The sequence below is a fragment of the Dendropsophus ebraccatus genome, chromosome 2 (assembly GCF_027789765.1).
Source record: "Dendropsophus ebraccatus isolate aDenEbr1 chromosome 2, aDenEbr1.pat, whole genome shotgun sequence".
Taxonomy (NCBI): Eukaryota; Metazoa; Chordata; class Amphibia; order Anura; family Hylidae; genus Dendropsophus; species Dendropsophus ebraccatus.
Window position 1 is genome coordinate 219558224 of NC_091455.1, and position 23709 is coordinate 219581932.

At 51.5% G+C, this 23709-nt stretch overlaps 1 protein-coding gene across 1 annotated transcript in view; it reads left to right on the plus strand.

The window, feature by feature from the left end:
* Nucleotides 1-23709, plus strand: part of HASPIN (histone H3 associated protein kinase) — a 56228-nt gene that overhangs the window by 15174 nt on the left and 17345 nt on the right. Inside the window, 7 exon segments of the mRNA XM_069960671.1 lie at nt 2162-2308; nt 3612-3735; nt 5007-6257; nt 6356-6548; nt 8719-8801; nt 14797-15003; nt 20482-20648. Of these exon segments, the coding sequence (XP_069816772.1) occupies nt 2162-2308; nt 3612-3735; nt 5007-6257; nt 6356-6548; nt 8719-8801; nt 14797-15003; nt 20482-20648 (2172 nt within the window).

Below are 23709 nucleotides of genomic sequence, written 5' to 3' on the forward strand. Positions count from 1 at the left end.
CCCAGGGAGGGGGGGGGCACATGTTATATGTAATCACCCAGGAGGGGGGGGGGGGGCACATGTTATATGTAATCACCCAGGGAGGAAGGGGGGGGGGCACATGTTATATGTAATCACCCAGGGAGGAGGGGGGGGGCACATGTTATATGTAATCACCCAGGGAGGAGGGGGGGGGCACATGTTATATGTAATCACCCAGGGAAGGGGGGGGGCACATGTTATATGTAATCACCACAGGGAGGAAGGGGGGGGGGGGCACAATGTTATATGTAATCACCCGGGAGGAAGGGGGGGGGGGCACATGTTATATGTAATCACCCGGGAAGGTGGGGGCACATGTTATATGTAATCACCCAGGGAGGAGGAGGGGGGGGGGCACATGTTATATGTAATCACCCAGGGAGGAAGGGGGGGGGGGGCACATGTTATATGTAATCACCCAGGGAAGGGGGGGGGGCACATGTTATATGTAATCACCCAGGGAGGAGGAGGGGGGGGGGCACATGTTATATGTAATCACCCAGGGAGGAAGGGGGGGGCACATGTTATATGTAATCACCCAGGGAGGAAGGGGGGGGGGCACATGTTATATGTAATCACCCAGGGAGGAGGGGGGGGGCACATGTTATATGTAATCACCCAGGGAGGGGGGGGGGCACATGTTATATGTAATCACCCAGGGAAGGGGGGGGCACATGTTATATGTAATCACCCAGGGAGGAGGAGGGGGGGGGGGCACATGTTATATGTAATCACCCAGGGAGGAAGGGGGGGGCACATGTTATATGTAATCACCCAGGGAGGAAGGGGGGGGGGCACATGTTATATGTAATCACCCAGGGAGGAGGGGGGGGGCACATGTTATATGTAATCACCCAGGGAGGAGGAGGAGGAGGAGGGGGGGGGGGGCACATGTTATATGTAATCACCCAGGGAGGAAGGGGGGGGGGGCACATGTTTTATGTAATCACCCAGGGAGGAGGAGGAGGAGGAGGGGGGGGGGGGGCACATGTTATATGTAATCACCCAGGGAGGAGGAGGAGGAGGAGGGGGGGGCACATGTTATATGTAATCACCCAGGGAGGAGGGGGGGGGGGCACATGTTATATGTAATCACCCAGGGAGGAGGGGGGGGGGCACATGTTATATCACCCAGGGAGGAGGGGGGGGGGGGGCACATGTTATATGTAATCACCCAGGGAGGAGGAGGAGGAGGGGGGGGGGGCACATGTTATATGTAATCACCCAGGGAGGAGGAGGAGGAGGGGGGGGCACATGTTATATGTAATCACCCAGGGAGGAGGGGGGGGGGGCACATGTTACACGTAATCACCCAGGGAGGGGGGGGGGCACATGTATATGTAATCACCCAGGGAGGAGGAGGAGGAGGGGGGGGGCACATGTTTATATGTAATCACCCAGGGAGGAGGGGGGGGCACATGTTACACGTAATCACCCAGGGAGGGGGGGGGGCACATGTTATATGTAATCACCCAGGGAGGGGGGGGGCACATGTTATATGTAATCACCCAGGGAGGAAGGGGGGGGGGCACATGTTATATGTAATCCCCAGGGAGGAAGGGGGGGGGGCACATGTTATATGTAATCACCCAGGGAGGAAGGGGGGGGGGCACATGTTATATGTAATCACCCAGGGAGGAAGGGGGGGGGGGGGCACATGTTATATGTAATCACCCAGGGAGAAGGGGGGGGGGCACATGTTATATGTAATCACCCAGGGAGGAAGGGGGGGGGGGCACATGTTATATGTAATCACCCAGGGAGGAAGGGGGGGGGGGCACATGTTAAATGTAATCACCCAGGGAGGAAGGGGGGGGGGCACATGTTTATATGTAATCACCCAGGGAGGAAGGGGGGGGGGCACATGTTATATGTAATCACCCAGGGAGGAAGGGGGGGGGGGCACATGTTATATGTAATCACCCAGGGAGGAAGGGGGGGGGGCACATGTTATATGTAATCACCCAGGGAGGAGGAGGGGCACATGTTATATGTAATCACCCAGGGAAGGGAGGGGGCACATGTTATATGTAATCACCCAGTGAGCAGGGGGGGGGGGGGCACATCATCCCTCATATAACTCCCCTGAGTGGGGGCAGTGGGTTGCAGCCTGGTTCATCCCTTTGCCCCTGTCCTGTAGGAAGGAGAGATCATCGTGTAGAGGCCGGAGGCCAGAGAAGCCGACCTCCAGGAGGAAAAAGAAACCTCTGCAGCCACCAAGGAGAAGCCGGAGGAAGTGCCTGCTCAGCCCCTCACCTACTGATGAGGAGAAAGAGAATGACGACAAGTGAGAGATGGCTGCTACCATGTGATGCAATCCAGGGGAGGGGCTTTACTGTGGGGCGGGGACCATGTAATGTCATTCAGGGGAGGGGCTTTACTGTGGGGCGGGGACCATGTAATGTCATTCAGGGGAGGGGCTTTACTGTGGGGCAGGGACCATGTAATGTCATTCAGGGGAGGGGCTTTACTGTGGGGCGTGGGGCGGGGACCATGTAATGTCATTCAGGGGAGGGGCTTTACTGTGGGGCGGGGACCATGTAATGTCATTCAGGGGAGGGGCTTTACTGTGGGGCGGGGACCATGTAATGTCATTCAGGGGAGGGGCTTTACTGTGGGGCGGGGACCATGTGACGTCATCCAGGGGAGGGGCTATACTGTGGGGCTGGCACCATGTAATGTTGTTTAGGGGAGGGGCTTTACTGTGGGGCGGGGACCATGTGATTTCATCCAGGGGAGGGGCTATATTCTTGGGCGGGGGACCATGTGATGTCATCCAGGGGAGGGGCTTTACTGTGGGGTGGGGACCATGTAACGTCATTTAGGGGAGGGACTATACTCTTGGGCAGGGGACCATGTGATGTCATCCAGGGGAGGGGCTATGTGATGTCATTCAGGGGAGGGGCTTCACTGTGGGGCGGGGACATAATATATCACCTCTATATACATCTAATATATAAGCTGCTGTAGTGTTATATGTGATATTATACACACATCATTATATATCACCTCTATATACATCTAATATATAAGCTGTCCATTAAAATATGTTTGTTTCTTTTGCTTCATGTTTTTACTCTTTATTATAGATCAGGGACATTACTGCAGGGGTGTGATGTCATCCAGGGACATTACTGCAGGGGTGGGGTAGTGTGATGTCATCCAGGGACATTACTGCAGGGGTGGGGTAGTGTGATGTCATCCAGGGACATTACTGCAGGGGTGGGGTAGTGTGATGTCATCCAGGGACATTACTGCAGGGGTGGGGTAGTGTGATGTCATCCAGGGACATTACTGCAGGGGTGGGGTAGTGTGATGTCATCCAGGGACATTACTGCCGGGGTGGGGTAGTGTGATGTCATCCAGGGACATTACTGCCGGGGTGGGGTAGTGTGATGTCATCCAGGGACATTACTGCCGGGGTGGGGTAGTGTGATGTCATCCAGGGACATTACTGCCGGGGTGGGGTAGTGTGATGTCATCCAGGGACATTACTGCCGGGGTGTGATGTCATCCAGGGACATTACTGCCGGGGTGTGGCCTCCTTGTCCTCTTTGTTAACCTTCCCCTGCATTGACCGTTTTTTTCAGGCTCCTCCCAGCTTCACACATCGTCTTCTCCACTCCTTTCAGGAAGTTTGTGACTCTTCGGCGCAAAGCTGCGGAGCCCGGCGTCACCATGAGACCTGTGAGCGGTAAACCCAGGAGGGAAGCGGTAAGACATGGACAGAGGTCACCAGAAGTACACAGCGCCCCTGCTCCGGGCGTGGCAGTATATGACACTCCGCTGCCCCCTGTATATGTAATGGATGCAGTTGATATTGGGGGAGGGGGTCAGCACTGCCTATTCGCCGATGGGCCTTATGGTGCTTTTAGGGTAGCTTCACACGTACCTGATCCACAACAGATTTCACACTGCGAGTTTTCAGCGAAATCCACTGCGGATCCTGTAGCTCAATGGGTCCCATACACGCTGTCTGTATGTGACCCGCCCCCCTTTAACTCCCCCCCCCCCCCCCCCCCCCGCCATACATTACCTGCTCGCCACTGCGGCTGTGTATGACTCTCCCGGCTCCCCATCAGCCAATCAGTGGAGCATCACACACAGCCACGGTGGCGAGCAGGTAATGTGTGGCGGTGGGAGGGGGGGTTAAAGGGGGGCGGGTCCGATAAATGCGGATTTCGCTGCAAACTCGCAGTGTGAAATCTGCTGCGGATCCGGGACGTGTAAAGCTACCCTTACACAGATTATCTGCCAGGGTTGGATGTGAGAGGAGAAATCTCAGTCTTTCCTTTATGACCTGTCCCCTGGCTTTGGCTCAAAATAAATCTGCCTGTGTAAACACACCGTTAGGGGAGAGGTGACAATCGTGCATGTGTGAAGCGGGGTGCACACAAAGGGGGAGATTTATGGGTGTAAACTGCCCACAGCAACCAATCACAGCTCCTCTTATATTTACCAGGGCTGAAAGCTGAGCTGTGATTGGCTGCTGTGGGCAGTTTACACCAGGAGTATATTTACACCCTTTCATAAATCTCCCCTAAAGTGTTTGGCTGGGGATGGGGGGCGCAGGGAATTCAGGAGGCACCTGTGGGGGGCTGTGCAGGGACGCACATGAAGGGGGGTGATTACATGGGGGGGGGGGGTGCAGGGACGCAGGGCACATGTAATGCCAGGGGGGTGCAGGGACACAGGGCACATGTGATGCCAGGGGGGTGCAGGGACACAGGGCACATGTGATGCCAGGGGGGTGCAGGGACACAGGGCACATGTGATGCCAGGGGGGGGACGCGGGGCACATGTGATGCCAGGGGGGGGGGACGCGGGGCACATGTGATGCCAGGGGGGGGACGCGGGGCACATGTGATGCCAGGGGGGGGACGCGGGGCACATGTGATGCCAGGGGGGGGACGCGGGGCACATGTGATGCCAGGGGGGGGACGCGGGGCACATGTGAAGTCACTGGTTTTCTCTGTTTTGTGCAGAGCCCTCTCCTGTCTCCAGACTCGGGTGACTTTGAAGCTGACAGTCGGACTCTGAAGAAAAGGAAGAGGAGGAGGAGGAGGAGGATGTGTACGGACGTGACCAATCTTCTGAGCTCCTCGGCTGACACGCTGCCCAGTCCTCTCCAGAAGCCGCCGCTGCTGTGCAGCACACCCTCCATGATGCTGACAGCTGTGCCCAGGAAGGGGGACGCCTTTGTCAGGCAGCTGGCTCTGTGTGAAGCCTTGGAGGACAGTGTGGTGGTCTGTGGCGTGGACTCAGAGTCCTGTGTGGGGAATGAGCCACCCCCGTCCCTCCGCGAAGGCCTCCCCTGCAGAGTCTCACATGAAGTGAGAAGTATGGAGGCTCCAGCCTCTAGTCATGGCCTCAGCCCATCCCCTATGGCTGCAGGTGCGGAGAGGTACAGAGATGGAGCCGGCTCTGGGGTAAAGCGCCTGCTTATCAGACCCGGCAGTGACCACAAGCTGCCAGCCATCTGCCTCTTGTCTCCAGAAATGGTGTCTTCTCCCAAGTCGCCGTCCGTTGTTTTGATCGGTGAGGAGACGTCCAGCCACCAGGAACAAAGTGATGGATTGGACGCCAGCGCTGAACTCTTCTCTGGTGATTTCACTATAGACAAAGAGGAGAATCCGGGGAGCGAGCCTCGTCCCCCACTCTATGCCCCCCATAAGGAAGGTGGGAGCCCCTCCATAGTTACCCCCAGCAGGTGGCAGGATTTCAGCAGAAAACAGTTTCAGCCGTTCATCAGGTTAAATTCTCGCAGCGTGGCGGAATATTTCCGACTCCAGAGTAAGTGTCGTCTGCGAGAAACCTCTGTGCAGGATGACTGTGACACAAGCGGCACTACTACCCCCACCATGGAGCCCGCTCTCAGCAGGAGGAGGCCGCTGGTGAGTTTGGATTCTGCTGCTGTCTCTAAGTATCTTCTACAGAAGGAGAAGACGCCTGAGGAGCCCAGGGCCGCTCCACCCCAAGACCAAGCCTCCGCCATTCTCAGCTGCCTCTCTCCTGCCTCCAAGACTCCTCAGATCACGACCTCCGGCTCCAAGACTCCTCAGATCACGACCTCCCTGCTGAAGAACAGCTCCTCTGCGGCTCCTCACGCCCTCGGCACCGGCAGAAAGGTTTGCATCAGTGGGTTTAGTGCCAAGAGGTGGGGCACACTCCGGAAAGTACCAGCTACTAAGACGCATCAGCAGCAGCAGCTCTCCTTCCAAGACTGCTCCAGAGAGGTGAGGCGGGTACAGGGTCACCCAGGGGTTTGGGGTCAGCTGTGGCTATGATGGGACATGGCACCCCTTCTCACCATTGTTGGCTTTGTGTTCTTCAGGATCCCTGTGGTGGAGACGCGCAGCACTCTCTTCTTTTCTCCCCGTCTTTGCTGACATCATCTTTCATGAACTCTACGGCTGTCATGAACCTCAATTTGTCTACAGAATCCCTAATTGGTCGAGACCCTCAGAAAGAGCATCAGCGCTGGGCACGACTACGAGCAGCTCTCACCCTCCACAGAAGGAAGAAAGGTCCGTGTCATACAGTAATACAGCACAGCCTGTGTCATTGCTCCTCCTTATCATCTATATACAGTAATACAGCACAGCCTGTGTCATTGCTCCTCCTTATCATCTATATACAGTAATACAGCACAGCCTGTGTCATCTCTCCTCCTCCTTATCATCTATATACAGTAATACAGCACAGCCTGTGTCATTGCTCCTCCTTATCATCTATATACAGTAATACAGCACAGCCTGTGTCATTGCTCCTCCTTATCATCTATATACAGTAATACAGCACAGCCTGTGTCATCTCTCCTCCTTATCATCTATATACAGTAATACAGCACAGCCTGTCATCTCTCCTCCTCATCTATATACAGTAATACAGCACAGCCTGTGTCATCTCTCCTCCTTATCATCTATATACAGTAATACAGCACAGCCTGTCATCTCTCCTCCTCATCTATATACAGTAATACAGCACAGCCTGTGTCATCTCTCCTCCTCATCTATATACAGTAATACAGCACAGCCTGTGTCATCTCTCCTCCTTATCTATATACAGTAATACAGCACAGCCTGTGTCATCTCTCCTCCTCATCTATATACAGTAATACAGCACAGCCTGTGTCATCTCTCCTCCTCATCTATATACAGTAATACAGCACAGCCTGTGTCATCTCTCCTCCTCATCTATATACAGTAATACAGCACGGCCTGTGTCATCTCTCCTCCTCCTTATCATCTATATACAGTAATACAGCACAGCCTGTGTCATCTCTCCTCCTCCTCATCTATATACAGTAATACAGCACAGCCTGTGTCATCTCTCCTCCTCATCTATATACAGTAATACAGCACAGCCTGTGTCATCTCTCCTCCTCCTTATCATCTATATACAGTAATACAGCACAGCCTGTGTCATTGCTCCTCCTTATCATCTATATACAGTAATACAGCACAGCCTGTGTCATTGCTCCTCCTTATCATCTATATACAGTAATACAGCACAGCCTGTGTCATCTCTCCTCCTTATCTATATACAGTAATACAGCACAGCCTGTGTCATCTCTCCTCCTCATCTATATACAGTAATACAGCACAGCCTGTGTCATCTCTCCTCCTTATCTATATACAGTAATACAGCACAGCCTGTGTCATCTCTCCTCCTCCTTATCTATATACAGTAATACAGCACAGCCTGTGTCATCTCTCCTCCTCCTTATCATCTATATACAGTAATACAGCACAGCCTGTGTCATTGCTCCTCCTTATCATCTATATACAGTAATACAGCACAGCCTGTGTCATTGCTCCTCCTTATCATCTATATACAGTAATACAGCACAGCCTGTGTCATCTCTCCTCCTTATCTATATACAGTAATACAGCACAGCCTGTGTCATCTCTCCTCCTCATCTATATACAGTAATACAGCACAGCCTGTGTCATCTCTCCTCCTCCTTATCTATATACAGTAATACAGCACAGCCTGTGTCATCTCTCCTCCTCCTTATCATCTATATACAGTAATACAGCACGGCCTGTGTCATCTCTCCTCCTCATCTATATACAGTAATACAGCACAGCCTGTGTCATCTCTCCTCCTCATCTATATACAGTAATACAGCACGGCCTGTGTCATCTCTCCTCCTTATCATCTATATACAGTAATACAGCACAGCCTGTGTCATCTCTCCTCCTCATCTATATACAGTAATACAGCACAGCCTGTGTCATCTCTCCTCCTCCTTATCTATATACAGTATTACAGCACAGCCTGTGTCATCTCTCCTCCTCCTTATCATCTATATACAGTAATACAGCACAGCCTGTGTCATCTCTCCTCCTCATCTATATACAGTAATACAGCACAGCCTGTGTCATCTCCTCCTTATCATCTATATACAGTAATACAGCACAGCCTGTGTCATCTCTCCTCCTCATCTATATACAGTAATACAGCACAGCCTGTGTCATCTCCTCCTTATCATCTATATACAGTAATACAGCACAGCCTGTGTCATCTCTCCTTATCTATATACAGTAATACAGCACAGCCTGTGTCATCTCTCCTCCTCCTTATCATCTATATACAGTAATACAGCACTATGTGGGGCTCTGATGCGAGAAGTCACCGCTATTCCCTGTGTTCTTCTTTTCTTCAATCTTTTTCTCCTCTTTCCTCCCTCAGTTGAAGCTGGTTCCCTGTCTTTGTGCCCAGTGGAGAGAAACAAGAGAGGAAAGACGTCCCTGGGCTCCCAGAACTCCTCACTGGTAATGTCTCCTCCAGCAGGCTGGTATATAGTAGTGTATGTATATATATATATAGTGTCCTCCAGCAGGCTGGTATATATAGTGTCCTCCAGCAGGCTGGGATATAGCAGTGTATATATAGTGTCCTCCAGCAGGCTGGTATATAGTAGTGTGTGTGTGTGTGTGTGTGTGTGTGTGTGTGTGTGTATATATATCGTGTCCTCCAGCAGGCTGGTATATAGTAGTGTGTGTATATATCGTGTCCTCCAGCAGGCTGGTATATAGTAGTGTGTGTATATATCGTGTCCTCCAGCAGGCTGGTATATAGTAGTGTGTGTATATATAGTGTCCTCCAGCAGGCTGGTATATAGTAGTGTATATATAGTGTCCTCCAGCAGGCTGGTATATAGCAGTGTATATATAGTGTCCTTCAGCAGGCTGGTATATAGCAGTGTATATATAGTGTCCTCCAGCAGGCTGGTATATAGTAGTGTGTGTATATATCGTGTCCTCCAGCAGGCTGGTATATAGTAGTGTGTGTATATATCGTGTCCTCCAGCAGGCTGGTATATAGTAGTGTGTGTATATATAGTGTCCTCCAGCAGGCTGGTATATAGCAGTGTATATATAGTGTCCTCCAGCAGGCTGGTATATAGTAGTGTGTATATATAGTGTCCTCCAGCAGGCTGGTATATAGTAGTGTATATATAGTGTCCTCCAGCAGGCTGGTATATAGCAGTGTATATATAGTGTCCTTCAGCAGACTGGTATATAGTAGTGTATATATCGTGTCCTCCAGCAGGCTGGTATATAGTAGTGTGTATATATAGTGTCCTCCAGCAGGCTGGTATATAGTAGTGTGTATATATAGTGTCCTCCAGCAGGCTGGTATATAGCAGTGTATATATAGTGTCCTCCAGCAGGCTGGTATATAGCAGTGTATATATAGTGTCCTCCAGCAGGCTGGTATATAGTAGTGTGTATATATAGTGTCCTCCAGCAGGCTGGTATATAGTAGTGTATATATAGTGTCCTACAGCAGGCTGGTATATAGTAGTGTATATATAGTGTCCTCCAGCAGGCTGGTATATAGTAGTGTATATATAGTGTCCTCCAGCAGGCTGGTATATAGTAGTGTATATATAGTGTCCTACAGCAGGCTGGTATATAGTAGTGTGTGTGTGTGTGTGTGTGTGTGTGTGTGTGTGTGTATATATAGTCTCCTTCAGCAGGCTGGTATATAGTAGTGTGTGTGTATATAGTGTCCTCCAGCAGGCTGGTGTATATAGTAGTGTGTGTGTGTGTGTGTGTGTGTGTATATATAGTCTCCTTCAGCAGGCTGGTATATAGTAGTGTGTGTGTATATATCGTGTCTTCCAGCAGGCTGGTATATAGTAGTGTGTGTATATATAGTGTCCTCCAGCAGGCTGGTATATAGCAGTGTATATATAGTGTCCTCCAGCAGGCTGGTATATAGTAGTGTATATATAGTGTCCTCCAGCAGGCTGGTATATAGCAGTGTATATATAGTGTCCTTCAGCAGGCTGGTATATAGCAGTGTATATATAGTGTCCTCCAGCAGGCTGGTATATAGTAGTGTGTGTGTGTGTGTGTGTGTGTGTGTGTGTGTGTGTGTATATATCGTGTCCTCCAGCAGGCTGGTATATAGTAGTGTGTATATAGTGTCCTCCAGCAGGCTGGTATATAGTAGTGTGTATATATAGTGTCCTCCAGCAGGCTGGTATATAGTAGTGTGTATATATAGTGTCCTCCAGCAGGCTGGTATATAGTAGTGTATATATAGTGTCCTACAGCAGGCTGGTATATAGTAGTGTATATATAGTGTCCTCCAGCAGGCTGGTATATAGTAGTGTATATATAGTGTCCTCCAGCAGGCTGGTATATAGTAGTGTATATATAGTGTCCTACAGCAGGCTGGTATATAGTAGTGTGTGTGTGTGTGTGTGTGTGTGTGTATATATATAGTCTCCTTCAGCAGGCTGGTATATAGTAGTGTGTGTGTGTATATAGTGTCCTCCAGCAGGCTGGTGTATATAGTAGTGTGTGTGTGTGTGTGTGTGTGTGTGTGTGTGTGTGTGTGTGTGTGTATATATAGTGTCCTCCAGCAGGCTGGTATATAGTAGTGTGTGTGTATATATCGTGTCTTCCAGCAGGCTGGTATATAGTAGTGTGTGTATATATAGTGTCCTCCAGCAGGCTGGTATATAGCAGTGTATATATAGTGTCCTCCAGCAGGCTGGTATATAGTAGTGTATATATAGTGTCCTCCAGCAGGCTGGTATATAGTAGTGTGTGTGTATATATAGTCTCCTTCAGCAGGCTGGTATATAGTAGTGTGTGTATATAGTGTCCTCCAGCAGGCTGGTATATAGCAGTATATATAGTGTCCTCCAACAGGCTGGTATATAGTAGTGTGTGTATATATAGTCTCCTTCAGCAGGCTGGTATATAGCAGTGTATATATAGTCTCCTCCAGCAGGCTGGTATATAGCAGTATATATAGTGTCCTCCAGCAGGCTGGTATACAGTACTGTGTGTATATATAGTGTCCTCCAGCAGGCTGGTATATAGTAGTGTGTGTGTGTGTATATATAGTGTCCTCCAGCAGGCTGGTATATAGTAGTGTGTGTATATATCGTGTCCTCCAGCAGGCTGGTATATAGCAGTATATATAGTGTCCTCCAGCAGGCTGGTATGTAGTAGTATATATCGTGTCCTCCAGCAGGCTGGTATATATATAGTGTATACTATATAATAATGGGGGTTGTAGTGTATGTATATGATATACTATATAATAATGGGGGTTGTAGTGTATATATATATATATGATATACTATATAATAATGGGGGTTGTAGTGTGTATATATGATGATATACTGTGTAATGATGTGAGTTGTGGTGTATATATATAATTATGGGAGCTGTAGTGTGTATACAAATATAGGGGTGCCTGATAGATACAAAGGAACCCCTGGATGGTGCCTGGCAGTAGGTGGCAGTGGTTTCGGTCTATGAGGAAATGGGCAGGTACATTACTAAAAACCAAAACGCCATCTGGTCATTTTACTTATTTAGGGTGCGTTCACATGTACAGGATCTGCAACAGATTTGAAGCAAATCAATTCTGGGCCATCAAATCTGCTGCAGATCCTTTACGTGTGAATGCACCCTTAAAGAGGACCTGTCACCCCCCGTGCCGGGGTGACAGGCTCCCGACCCCCTGTTAGAACCCCCTATACTTACGTGATCCCGCCGGGTCCCGCTTCCTGATGCGGATGGGTCACGGAGATATCAGCTCCCGAAGCCCGGCGCGCGCGCTGAGAGATGAGTCCGATGCCCATAGAGAATGACGGAGCATCGGACTCCCCATTCATTCTCTATGGGCGTCTAACCCTGCGGTCAGCGCGCGCTCCGGGCTTCAGGAGCTGAAATCTCGGGGACCCGACCGGCTCAGGAAGCGGGATCACGTGTAAGTATAGGGGGGTCTAACAGGGGGTCGGGAGCCTGTCACCCCGGCACGGGGGGTGACAGGTGTCCTTTAAGAAGAGTTCAGTAAGTGTGCAGGACTCCAGCAGTGTGCATGTCCCCATATACCTGGGGGATACCTGGCTAGGGATATATCCAGCTCCATGGGGCATACCTATCTGCAAGAGGCATATTCAGGGGGGCACATCCGGCTGCAGGGGGCACATCCGGCTGCAGGGGGCACATCCGGCTGCAGGGGGCACATCCGGCTGCTGAGGGCGCATCCGGCTGCTGGGGGCGCATCCGGCTGCTGGGGGCGCATCCGGCTGCAGGGGGCACATCCGGCTGCAGGGGGCACATCCGGCTGCAGGGGGCACATCCGGCTGCAGGGGGCACATCCGGCTGCAGGGGGCACATCCGGCTGCTGAGGGCGCATCCGGCTGCCGGGGGCGCATCCGGCTGCCGGGGGCGCATCCGGCTGCCGGGGGCGCATCCGGCTGCTGGGGGCGCATCCGGCACACCGGGCTGGGGGCACATGCGGCGGCAGGGGGCACACCGGGCTAGGAGCACATGCGGCGGCAGGGGGCACACCGGGCTAGGAGCACATGCGGCACACCGGGCTAGGAGCACATGCGGCTGCAGGGGGCACACCGGGCTGGGGGCACATGCGGCTGCAGGGGGCACACCGGGCTGGGGGCACATGCGGCTGCAGGGGGCACACCGGGCTGGGGGCACATGCGGCTGCAGGGGGCACACCGGGCTAGGAGCACATGCGGCTGCAGGGGGCGCACCGGGCTAGGAGCACATCTAGCTACAAGTCATACCCAGCTACTGGGGCCTTTCTGTCTAAGGGGGGGGGGGGCATATCTGGTCACAGGTGGCGGTATTATTTGGAAGGGGGCATTATTACTGACTTGGGGGGGGGGGGGGATTATTAGTCAGTCATTACTTGAGTATTATTACTGGGTCCTACAGATCAGTCACATTGTTATGGGGGATCTGATCTGGCAATCAATGGTTTGCAGAGCCGTTATGCAGAGCCGTTATGCAGAGCCGTTATGCAGAGCCGATGTTGGCAGTGTGATCTCGACCTTATTAATGCAATGTTTCCAATCGATTGCATCCTTGGGGGATACTCGGCTGGAGCATCTTGTTGCATGGGGGGGTACTTGGCCTGATAAGGTTGAGAAACACTTCTCTAGCGGACATGTCACTACTTTGGGCAGAATGCAGAGTGTTGTGGCGCAGATCTGCTGTGTGAACAACAGCAGAAATTCCATTAAACTTAATGGCACATTGCTCTGTTCCTATTTTACGGGAGGAATTTCAAACAGAAGTTAAGATTCCTCTTCAATTCCTTGCCAATTGCTCAGTGTGCAAGGGCCCTATAGCAGTAGATCCCTGGGCCCAGGGTGGTGTAGATAGATATATACTCTGGGACCTATAGCAGTAGATCCCTGGGCCCAGGGTGGTGTAGATAGATATATACTCTGGGCCCTATAGCAGTAGATCCCTGGGCCCAGGGTGGTGTAGATAGATATATACTCTGGGCCCTATAGCAGTAGATCCCTGGGCCCAGGGTGGTGTAGATAGATATATATACTCTGGGCCCTATAGCAGTAGATCCCTGGGCCCAGGGTGGTGTAGATAGATATATACTCTGGGCCCTATAGCAGTAGATCCCTGGGCCCAGGGTGGTGTAGATAGATATATACTCTGGGCCCTATAGCAGTAGATCCCTGGGCCCAGGGTGGTGTAGATAGATATATACTCTGGGCCCTATAGCAGTAGATCCCTGGGCCCAGGGAGGTGTAGATAGATATATACTCTGGGCCCTATAGCAGTAGATCCCTGGGCCCAGGGTGGTGTAGATAGATATATACTCTGGGCCCTATAGCAGTAGATCCCTGGGCCCAGGGTGGTGTAGATAGATACATACTCTGGGCCCTATAGCAGTAGATCCCTGGGCCCAGGGTGGTGTAGATAGATATATATACTCTGGGCCCTATAGCAGTAGATCCCTGGGCCCAGGGTGGTGTAGATAGATATATATACTCTGGGCCCTATAGCAGTAGATCCCTGGGCCCAGGGTGGTGTAGATAGATATATACTCTGGGCCCTATAGCAGTAGATCCCTGGGCCCAGGGTGGTGTAGATAGATATATACTCTGGGCCCTATAGCAGTAGATCCCTGGGCCCAGGGAGGTGTAGATAGATATATACTCTGGGCCCTATAGCAGTAGATCCCTGGGCCCAGGGTGGTGTAGATAGATATATACTCTGGGCCCTTTAGCAGTAGATCCCTGGGCCCAGGGTGGTGTAGATAGATATATACTCTGGGCCCTATAGCAGTAGATCCCTGGGCCCAGGGTGGTGTAGATAGATACATACTCTGGGCCCTATAGCAGTAGATCCCTGGGCCCAGGGTGGTGTAGATAGATATATACTCTGGGCCCTCGCTGCCGGTAACCCTCCATTAGCTCCTAGCACCCCCTGACACCTGACCTGTGCCGCTTCTCTCTGTTTTCAGCTCCTGTTGTCGCCCTTCCAGTCGCCGCTGCTCACACACGAGCTCAGTGATGCAGAGAAGGTGTTTGCTGAATGTCAGCAGGAGCGGCCAGTCCCGTTCTATCAGTGCCTGAGCTGGGATCAGCTTCGCTGCTGCCAGAAGGTGGGGGAGGGGGTGTACGGTGAAGTGTTCCGCACCCTGCGCAAGGGGCAGCACGTGGCGCTGAAGGTGAGTCCCATGGGATGGGGGTGGTGGTCTTTACCGCGTGTGTACGGGGAGGGCCGCTATCTCTATGGGATTGGGGGGGGTGTCTCTCCATGAGTGTACGGGGAGGGCCGCTATCTCTATGGGATTGGGGGGGGTGTCTCTCCATGAGTGTGCTGTGAGGGCCGCTATCTCTATGTGATGGGGGGCGGGGTGTTATCTCCATGAGTGTACGGGGAGGGCCGCTATCTCTATGGGATTGGGGGGTGGTCTGTCCATGAGTGTACGGGGAGGGCCGCTATCTCTATGGGATGGGGGGGGGGGGGGTGTTGTCTCCATGAGTGTGCAGTGGGGACAGGATGATGGCCCCCATCCTGTCACATGTCAAGGAAGCCAATGGTGGCGCCTCCTGCTGGAAGCCCCAACAATCGTCCATTACTATTATAATAATTTCTTTATTTTAGTGCAATAACAGGTTAGTGCTGGCAGCTCCTTATGTGAGCAGGGGCCCCGATGGTGCCGGGTTATTGTACAGCAGGGGCCCCCATGGTGCCGGGTTATTGTACAGCAGGGGCCGCGATGGTGCCAGGTTATTGTACAGCAGGGGCCCCGATGGTGCCGGGTTATTGTACAGTATCCTTGGCATCTAATGTCTGAGTTTCTCCCACAATTATAAACTGCTGCAGAATATATTGGCGCCATATAAATTATTATTATTATTATTAGTGACAAGTGATGAGCGGACGTGCTGGTCCGAGCTTTGTACTCCTTAGAGTATTAGGGTACTCGATGGAGTATTAGGGTACTCGATGGAGTATTAGGGTACTCGATGGAGTATTAGGGTACTCGATGGAGTATTAGGGTACTCGATGGTACTCGTTACTCGGACCAGCATCTCGCGATACTCAAGGAAATCCCATCATCCGTTTCCTGTAAGTTTGGGCGCTATTTCTCAGCCAATAAACATGCAGGAGACTCTTTGGTACATCCTGCGATGACGTGGGACCCATACATGTCGATAGCAGCGATTGGTTGGCCAGATCAGATGACCCTGCCATATAAAACTGGGCGGGGGCAGTGCTGGCTTCAGACGCATGCTGTGAGAGATCAGGGAGAGAGCTGCTGCTGGTCAGGGAGAGTGTCAGTGTAGGATATAGCCTTCCAGTAGGCCGGGTATATACCAGCAATACAAACAGACCTTGTAAGGGCTTCAAATCGTTATTTTTTTCTATTACTACAGACTGCTGGCTGGGAGTTGTAGTGCAGCTACCATGATTTCACCAGCACACTGTGGTGACCGGCTGCTGGCAGAAAGGGGACATTAGGTGTTGCATACACACCCCTAAGATGTGCTCAGTACTATTATATGATTTTGTGGCTGGTGGTGCTGCTGTCGTACATTGTGTTGCTGGGATTTGTAGTACACCTGCATAGAACCTCACTGCTCATTGTAAGGGGGTGTTACACAGTGTATAGGTGCAGCCACTGCTAGATTGTATACCACAGCCTCCAAAAAACTAGTATGACCACCAGTATATTTTCTGATTTCTGTATTTCTCAGTGCAGCCATATCCAAGCTCACTGCTAATTGCCCTGTGTGAGAGGGTGGCATACACTATATAGCAGCACTTACACTTAGCTTCTCAGGGGGGGGCAAGTTCACCCGCAGGACCGGTTGGAAGAGGTAGAGGGGTGGGCAGAGGGAGAGGCAGGGGCAGAGCGAGTAGATCAGCAACTGTTTCACGGAGTCAACTCCCATGGCCAGGGCTAGATGTTCTTAAGTCTGGAGATTCTTTAAAGAAACTGCAGATGACCGACGGACTGTAGTGTGCAACGTGTGCCATGCCACGCCAGGATCAGCAGGGGAGCCACCACTACCAGCCTAACCACTACCAGCATGCGCAGGCATATGAGTGCTAAACACCCCACTCAGCGGAACCAAGGCCGTTCAGTGACTGCAAGTCGCACCCCTGCTCCTTCCCCTGTGTCAGGTGCTGGCTCTGTCAGTACCCCGCCCAGGCCCCAGGCACGAGGGTCACCCGCCCTGACAGCCTCCAAAAAACGAGTGTGACCAGTACATTTTCTTATTTCTCAGTGCAGCCATATCCAAGCTCACTGCTAATTACCCTGTGTATTGGATTACCCCGTGTAATTAGCAGGGAGCTTGGTTGCGTGTGACAAGGGGCGGAACCTGGTGGCGGCTCTGCAACTTGGCAGCCTCACACATGTACCATGCCTGGCCCACGTCTTCAACCTAGTGTTGCTTCGGTTCCTTAAAACCTACCCCAATTTGTCTGACTTGCTCACCAAGGTGCACCGCATCTGTGCACATTTACGTAAGTCAACCAGGGAAAGTTACCCCAACTGCTACAGTCAAATTCAAAGTCAAATCAGTGGTGGGGAGAAGTGGCGAGTTACATGATGCAGGGAAAGTTACCCCAACTGCAAACTCTTGTGTCAGACCTAATTTTTGTGAGGTTCCTAAAGGCCGGTAAAGTCCACTTTATGGTCCACTTTTTTTTTTTTCTAAATCTTCAATTTAAATTATCAAATCAACTTCAATTCAAGTGCTATTTTGCAGGGCTGTCTGGTCATGTACTGTATTTCCAAGATACACGCCACTGTTCATAGGGACAGACAGTGAACGTGGTGGATCCTAATTTAGCATCCTTCTTGTGTTATCTATTTCGAACCATATTATCTGTGGATGTCAACTTGCGGGTGTTCTCTGCCGTCCTTTCATTTTTTAGCTGTTTTAAAGGCAGTGGTCAGCTGCTCGTTAAAGGCCACTTCATGGCCTTTTTTTAAAAATCTTCAATTTTCAAATCAACTTCAATTCATCTTATAGTCATATTCAACTTTGACTATTTTGCAGGGCTGTCTGTTCATCTTGCAGGGCTGTCTGTTCATTTTTGGGTGGTTTATATGCTACCTGTGTTCTCACTGCCATGCTATGTCAGGCTAAATTTTGGGGTGGTTCACATGCCCATGCGGTGGAATTCCACCCTCCATTGTGGGTTGCCAGATGCCAGAGTGGATGTGGATGTTTGTCAGGTACTGGGCCCCTTTGAGGAGTCAACACAGATGTTCAGTGGTGATGCCGCCATCATCAGCCTCACATCCCGCTGCTGTGTCTGCTTCAAACCTCCCTGCTCAGCTTTTGCCTTTGTCTCAGGAGACCGGGGAAGAACATCCGCCGCTAGATAGCCAGCCCACCTTCACGTCTGTTTCTCAGCACGAAATAGAGGAGGAGGAAGAGGAGCAGACTGCTGCCGCGACTGAAGAGGGTACCCATGCTCAATCCTTAGCTGTTGAGCGTGCATGGCCTGAAGAGGAGGAATTAGTGGAGGAGGAGGAAATTGAGAGTCAGTCTATTTAGGAGAGGGAATTCTTGTGGCTGACTTTGTTAGGCTGTCTTTCCGGTGACCGTCGGGTTAAAAAAATTTTTTACAACACCGATTACTGGGTGTTCACCCTCTTGGACCCCTGGTACAAGAAGAACTTTTCCACTCGTATTCCTGCCAAGGAACGCAGTATGAGACTTGGGTCCCCTGCAAAAATGCTCGAGTTTCCCATTGACTTGAATGGGGTTCGTTACTCGAAAGGAGCTCCCGAGTATCGGGAGATATTCGTCTCAAGTAACGAGCACCTGAGCATTTTAGTGCTCGCTCATCACTATTGGTGACACTAATGGGGAAATAATTCTGTGTAATTCTCACACACAAAGGTGGTGCTTACCTGTCCTCTTGTCCTTTCCCACCACACTCATCATCCGTCCTCTTCCCATCCCACCACACTCCTCATCTGTCCTGCCCCCCATCCCAACACACTCATCATCCGTCCTCTCCTCCCCCCTTCCCACCACACTCATCATCCGTCCTCTCCTCCCCCCATCCCACCACACTCATCATCCGTCCTCTCCTCCCCCCTTCCCACCACACTCCTCATCCATTCCCCCCCATCCCACCACACTCCTCATCTTCCCACCACACTCCTCATCCGTCCTCTCCTCACCACCACACTCCTCATCCGTCCTATTCCCCCAATCCCACCACACTTGTCATCCGTCCTCCTCCCCACCACACTCATCATCCGTCCTCTCCTTCCCACCACACTCCTCATCCATTCCCCCCCATCCCACCACACTCATCTTCCCACCACACTCATCATCCGTCCTCTCCTCCCCACCACACTCCTCATCCGTCCTATCCCCCCATACCACCACACTCCTCATCCGTCCTCTCCTCCCCACCACACTCCTCATCCGTCCTCTCCTCCTTCCATCCCACCACATTCTTCATCCGTCCTCTCCTCCCCCATCCACCACACGCCTCATCCGTCCTCTCCTTCCCACCATACTCCTCATCCGTCCTATCCCCCCAATCCCACCACACTCATCATCCGTCCTCTTCCCCCATCCCACTGCACTCCCCATCCCACCACACTCCTCACCCCACCACACTCCTCATCCGTCCTCTCCCCCCCCCCATCCCACCACACTCATCATCCGTCCTCCCCTCCCCCCCATCCCACCACACTCCTCATCCGTCCTCTCTCCCCCCCCCCCATCCCACCACACTCATCATCCGTCCTCTCCTCCCCACCACACTTGTCATCCGTCCTATCCCCCCAATCCCACCACACTCATCATCCGTCCTCTCCTCCCCACCACACTCCTCATCCGTCCTATCCCCCCAATCCCACCACACTTGTCATCCGTCCTCCTTCCCACCACACTCATCATCCGTCCTCTCCTCCCCCCATCCCACCACACTCATCATCCGTCCTCTCCTCCCCACCACACTCCTCATCCGTCCTATCCCCTCAATCCCACCACACTTGTCATCCGTCCTATCCCCCCATCCCACCACACTCATCATCCGTCCTCTCCTCCCCACCACACTCCTCATCCGTCCTATCCCCTCAATCCCACCACACTTGTCATCCGTCCTATCCCCCCATACCACCACACTCATCATCCGTCCTCTCCTCCCCACCACACTCCTCATCCGTCCTCTCCTCCTTCCATCCCACCACATTCTTCATCCGTCCTCTCCTCCCCATCCCACCACACTCCTCATCCGTCCTATCCCCCTCATCCCACCACACTCTTCATCCGTCCCCCTCCTCATCCGTCCCACCACGCTCATCATCCGTCCCCTCCCCCCCAATTCCACTACACTTAACATCCGACCCCTCCCCCCAATCCCACCACACTCATCATCCGTCCTCTTCCCCCATCCCACCGCACTCCCCATCCCACCACACTCCTCACCCCACCACACTCATCATCCGTCCTCCCCTCCCCCCCATCCCACCACACTCCTCATCCGTCCTCTCTTCCCCCCCCCCCCCCCTCATCCCACCACACTCATCATCCGTCCTCTCCTCCCCCATCCCACCACACTCATCATCCGTCCTCTACAACACCCACCCCCCGTCCCACCTCACTAGTCATTCGCCCTTTTTGTTCATGGTCTCCCCCATTGCCTCCTCTCGCAGGTCATCCCTATTGAAGGTTCCCAGAAGGTTAATGGAGAACATCAGAAGAGTTTTGCTGAAATTCTCCCTGAAATCATCATCTCAAAGTTAGTAAAGTTTTTAATTATAAATTATCATTATTTTTAAAGATTTTACATTAAATCAATACATCCCCAACATGGGGTAAGGTGCGATGGCTAAGTAACAGATCATCTCATGAAGAGTCGGAGAACAATCATGGCACCTGGAGGGGGTCCTGTTCTCTTCAGTGGATGTCACGTACATACAGGAGGAATAAGGCTGGAAGAGAATGGTGAAGGACAACGCAATCCTCCAGAGAGGAGAGAGCTTGGGACGGCTCCAGAAAGTGCAAAGAAGGGAGCCTCCTCATCGCAGCATCTCATACAAGTGGAGGAAGTCACGGGGAAAGGTGAAGCGAGGCAGCAGGAAAGTGAGGCGGTGCCACGGGGAAAAGAGAAGGGAAGCCAGGCGGTGCCATGGGGAAAGGAGAAGAGAAGCGAGGCGGCGCCGGCGGGAGGAAAGCGAGGCGGTGCCACGGGGAAAGGAGAAGGGAAGCGAGGCGGCGCCATGGGGAAAGGAGAAGGAAAGAGAGGCGGTGCCACGGGGAAAGGAGAAGGGAAGCGAGGCGGCGCCGGCGGGAGGAAAGCGAGGCGGTGCCACGGAGAAAGGAGAAGGGAAGCGAGGCTGTGCCACGGGGAAAGGAGAAGGGAAGCGACACGGCGCCGGCGGGAGGAAAACGAGGTGGCGCCACGGGCAAAGGAGAAGGGAAGCGAGGCGGCGCCACGGGGAAAGGAGAAGGGAAGCGAGGCGGTGCCTCAGGGAAAAGAGAAGGGAAGCAAGACAGTGCCGGCGGGAGGAAAGTGAGGCGGTGCCACAGGGAAAGGAGAAGGGAAGCGAGGCGGCGCCAGCGGGTGGAAAGTAAGGCGGTGCCACGGGGAAAGGAGAAGGGAAGCGAAGCGGTGCCATGGGGAATAGAGAAGGGAAGGGAAGCGAGGCGGGGCCACAGGGAAAAGAGAAGGGAAGCAAGACAGTGCCGGCGGGAGGAAAGTGAGGCGGTGCCACGGGGAAAGGAGAAGGGAAGCGAGGCGGCGCCAGCGGGTGGAAAGTGAGGCGGTGCCACGGGGAAAGGAGAAGGGAAGCGAAGCGAAGCGGTCCCACGCGGGAAGGAGATGGGAAGTAAGGCGGCGACGGCAGGAGGAAAGTGAGGCGGTGCCACGGGGAAAGGAGAAGGGAAGCGAGACGGCGCCAACCAATAATTACCTACAGTACCCATATATTACATTGAAAAGTGCCCAGTTTTGTCCCTACAGTACAGTGCTTATACTGGTATTATACTGTACAGGACATTATAAACAAGAAATGTTCGAAAAAACTGCAATTATAGTACAGTAGTCACAAACTCCTCACTCATCCTTTACTGTATAGTCCCCCCCCCCCCCCCCCAGCACTGTAACATATGAGATGGTGGTGCACTGACTGTACTACTACTGTGCTGTATATGCACTCAAGCAGTCTGTATGTATATATGTATGCTGGGCTGTATATCTATCGGTATGCTGGGCTGTATATTTATCTATCTATATATATATGCATGCTGGGCAGTGTATGTAGATATGTATGCTGGGCTGTATATTTATCTATCTATATATATATATATATATATAATATGTATATATGCGCTGGGCTGTGTATGTATATAAGTATGCTGGGCTGTATAGCTAGATTTATAACCAGTAGGAAGAGGGAGACTGTCATCCTGCTGTTTAGAGCTTCAGTGACATCACATCTGGATACTGTGTCTAGTGTACAGTGGTCCCTCAGCATGTGATATTAATTGGTTCCAGGACGACCATTGTATGTTGAAATTATTGTATGTTAAGACCAAAATTCTATGGAAAACTTGCCAAGGTACAGAGCAGAACAGGACATGTAGTATCACACTATACTGTAGAGAGGAGATACCAGACACACAGCAGTACAGGACATGTAGTATCACACTATACTGTAGAGGAAATACTAGACACACAGCAGTACAGGACATGTAGTATCACACTATACTGTAGAGAGGAGATACCAGACACACACAGCAGTACAGGACTTGTAGTATCACACTATACTGTAGAGGAAATACTAGACACACAGCAGTACAGGACATGTAGTATCAAACTATACTGTAGAGGAGATACCAGACACACACAGCAGTACAGGACATGTAGTATCACACTATACTGTAGAGAGGATATACTAAACACACAGTATTACAGGACATGTAGTATCACACTGTACTGTAGAGAGGAGATACTAGACACACACAGCAGTACAGGACTTTAGTATATCCTCTCTACAGTATAGTGTGATACTACATGTCCTGTACTGCTGTGTGTCTAGTATATCCTCTCTACAGTATAGTGTGATACTACGACACACAGCAGTACAGGACATGTAGTATCACACTATACTGTAGAGAGGAGATACTACATGTCCTGTAGTGCTGTGTGTCTGGTATCTCCTCTACAGTATAGTGTGATACTACATGTCCTGTACTGCTGTGTGTCTGGTATCAAACTATACTGTAGAGGAAATACTAGACACACAGCAGTACAGGACATGTAGTATCACACTATACTGTAGGGAGGAGTTACCAGACACACAGCAGTACAGGACATGTAGTATCACACTATACTGTAGACAGGAGATACCAGACACACAGCAGTACAGGACATGTAGTATCACACTATACTGTAGAGGAAATACTAGACACACAGCAGTACAGGACGTGTAGTATCACACTATACTGTAGACAGGAGATACCAGACACACACAGCAGTACAGGACGTGTAGTATCACACTATACTGTAGAGGAGATACCAGACACACAGCAGTACAGGACATGTAGTATCACACTATACTGTAGAGGAGATACCAGACACACACACAGCAGTACAGGACTTGTAGTAACATAGTAAATAAGGTTGAAAGAAGACAAGAGTCCATCAGGTTCAACCTAGGGAAACCCTACTGTGTTGATCCAGGGAAGGCAAAAACCCCCACTAGGGAGACGACAACCGCCCCACCACAGGGAGAAAACTCCCCCCACCCCCACCCCGAATCCAATGGCAACCAGAACAATCCCTGGATCAACGTATCACCGGAAATCTAATGCCCATAACTTGTAATATTATATTGTTCAAGAAAAGCATCCAGGCCTCCCCTGTACTTATATAATGA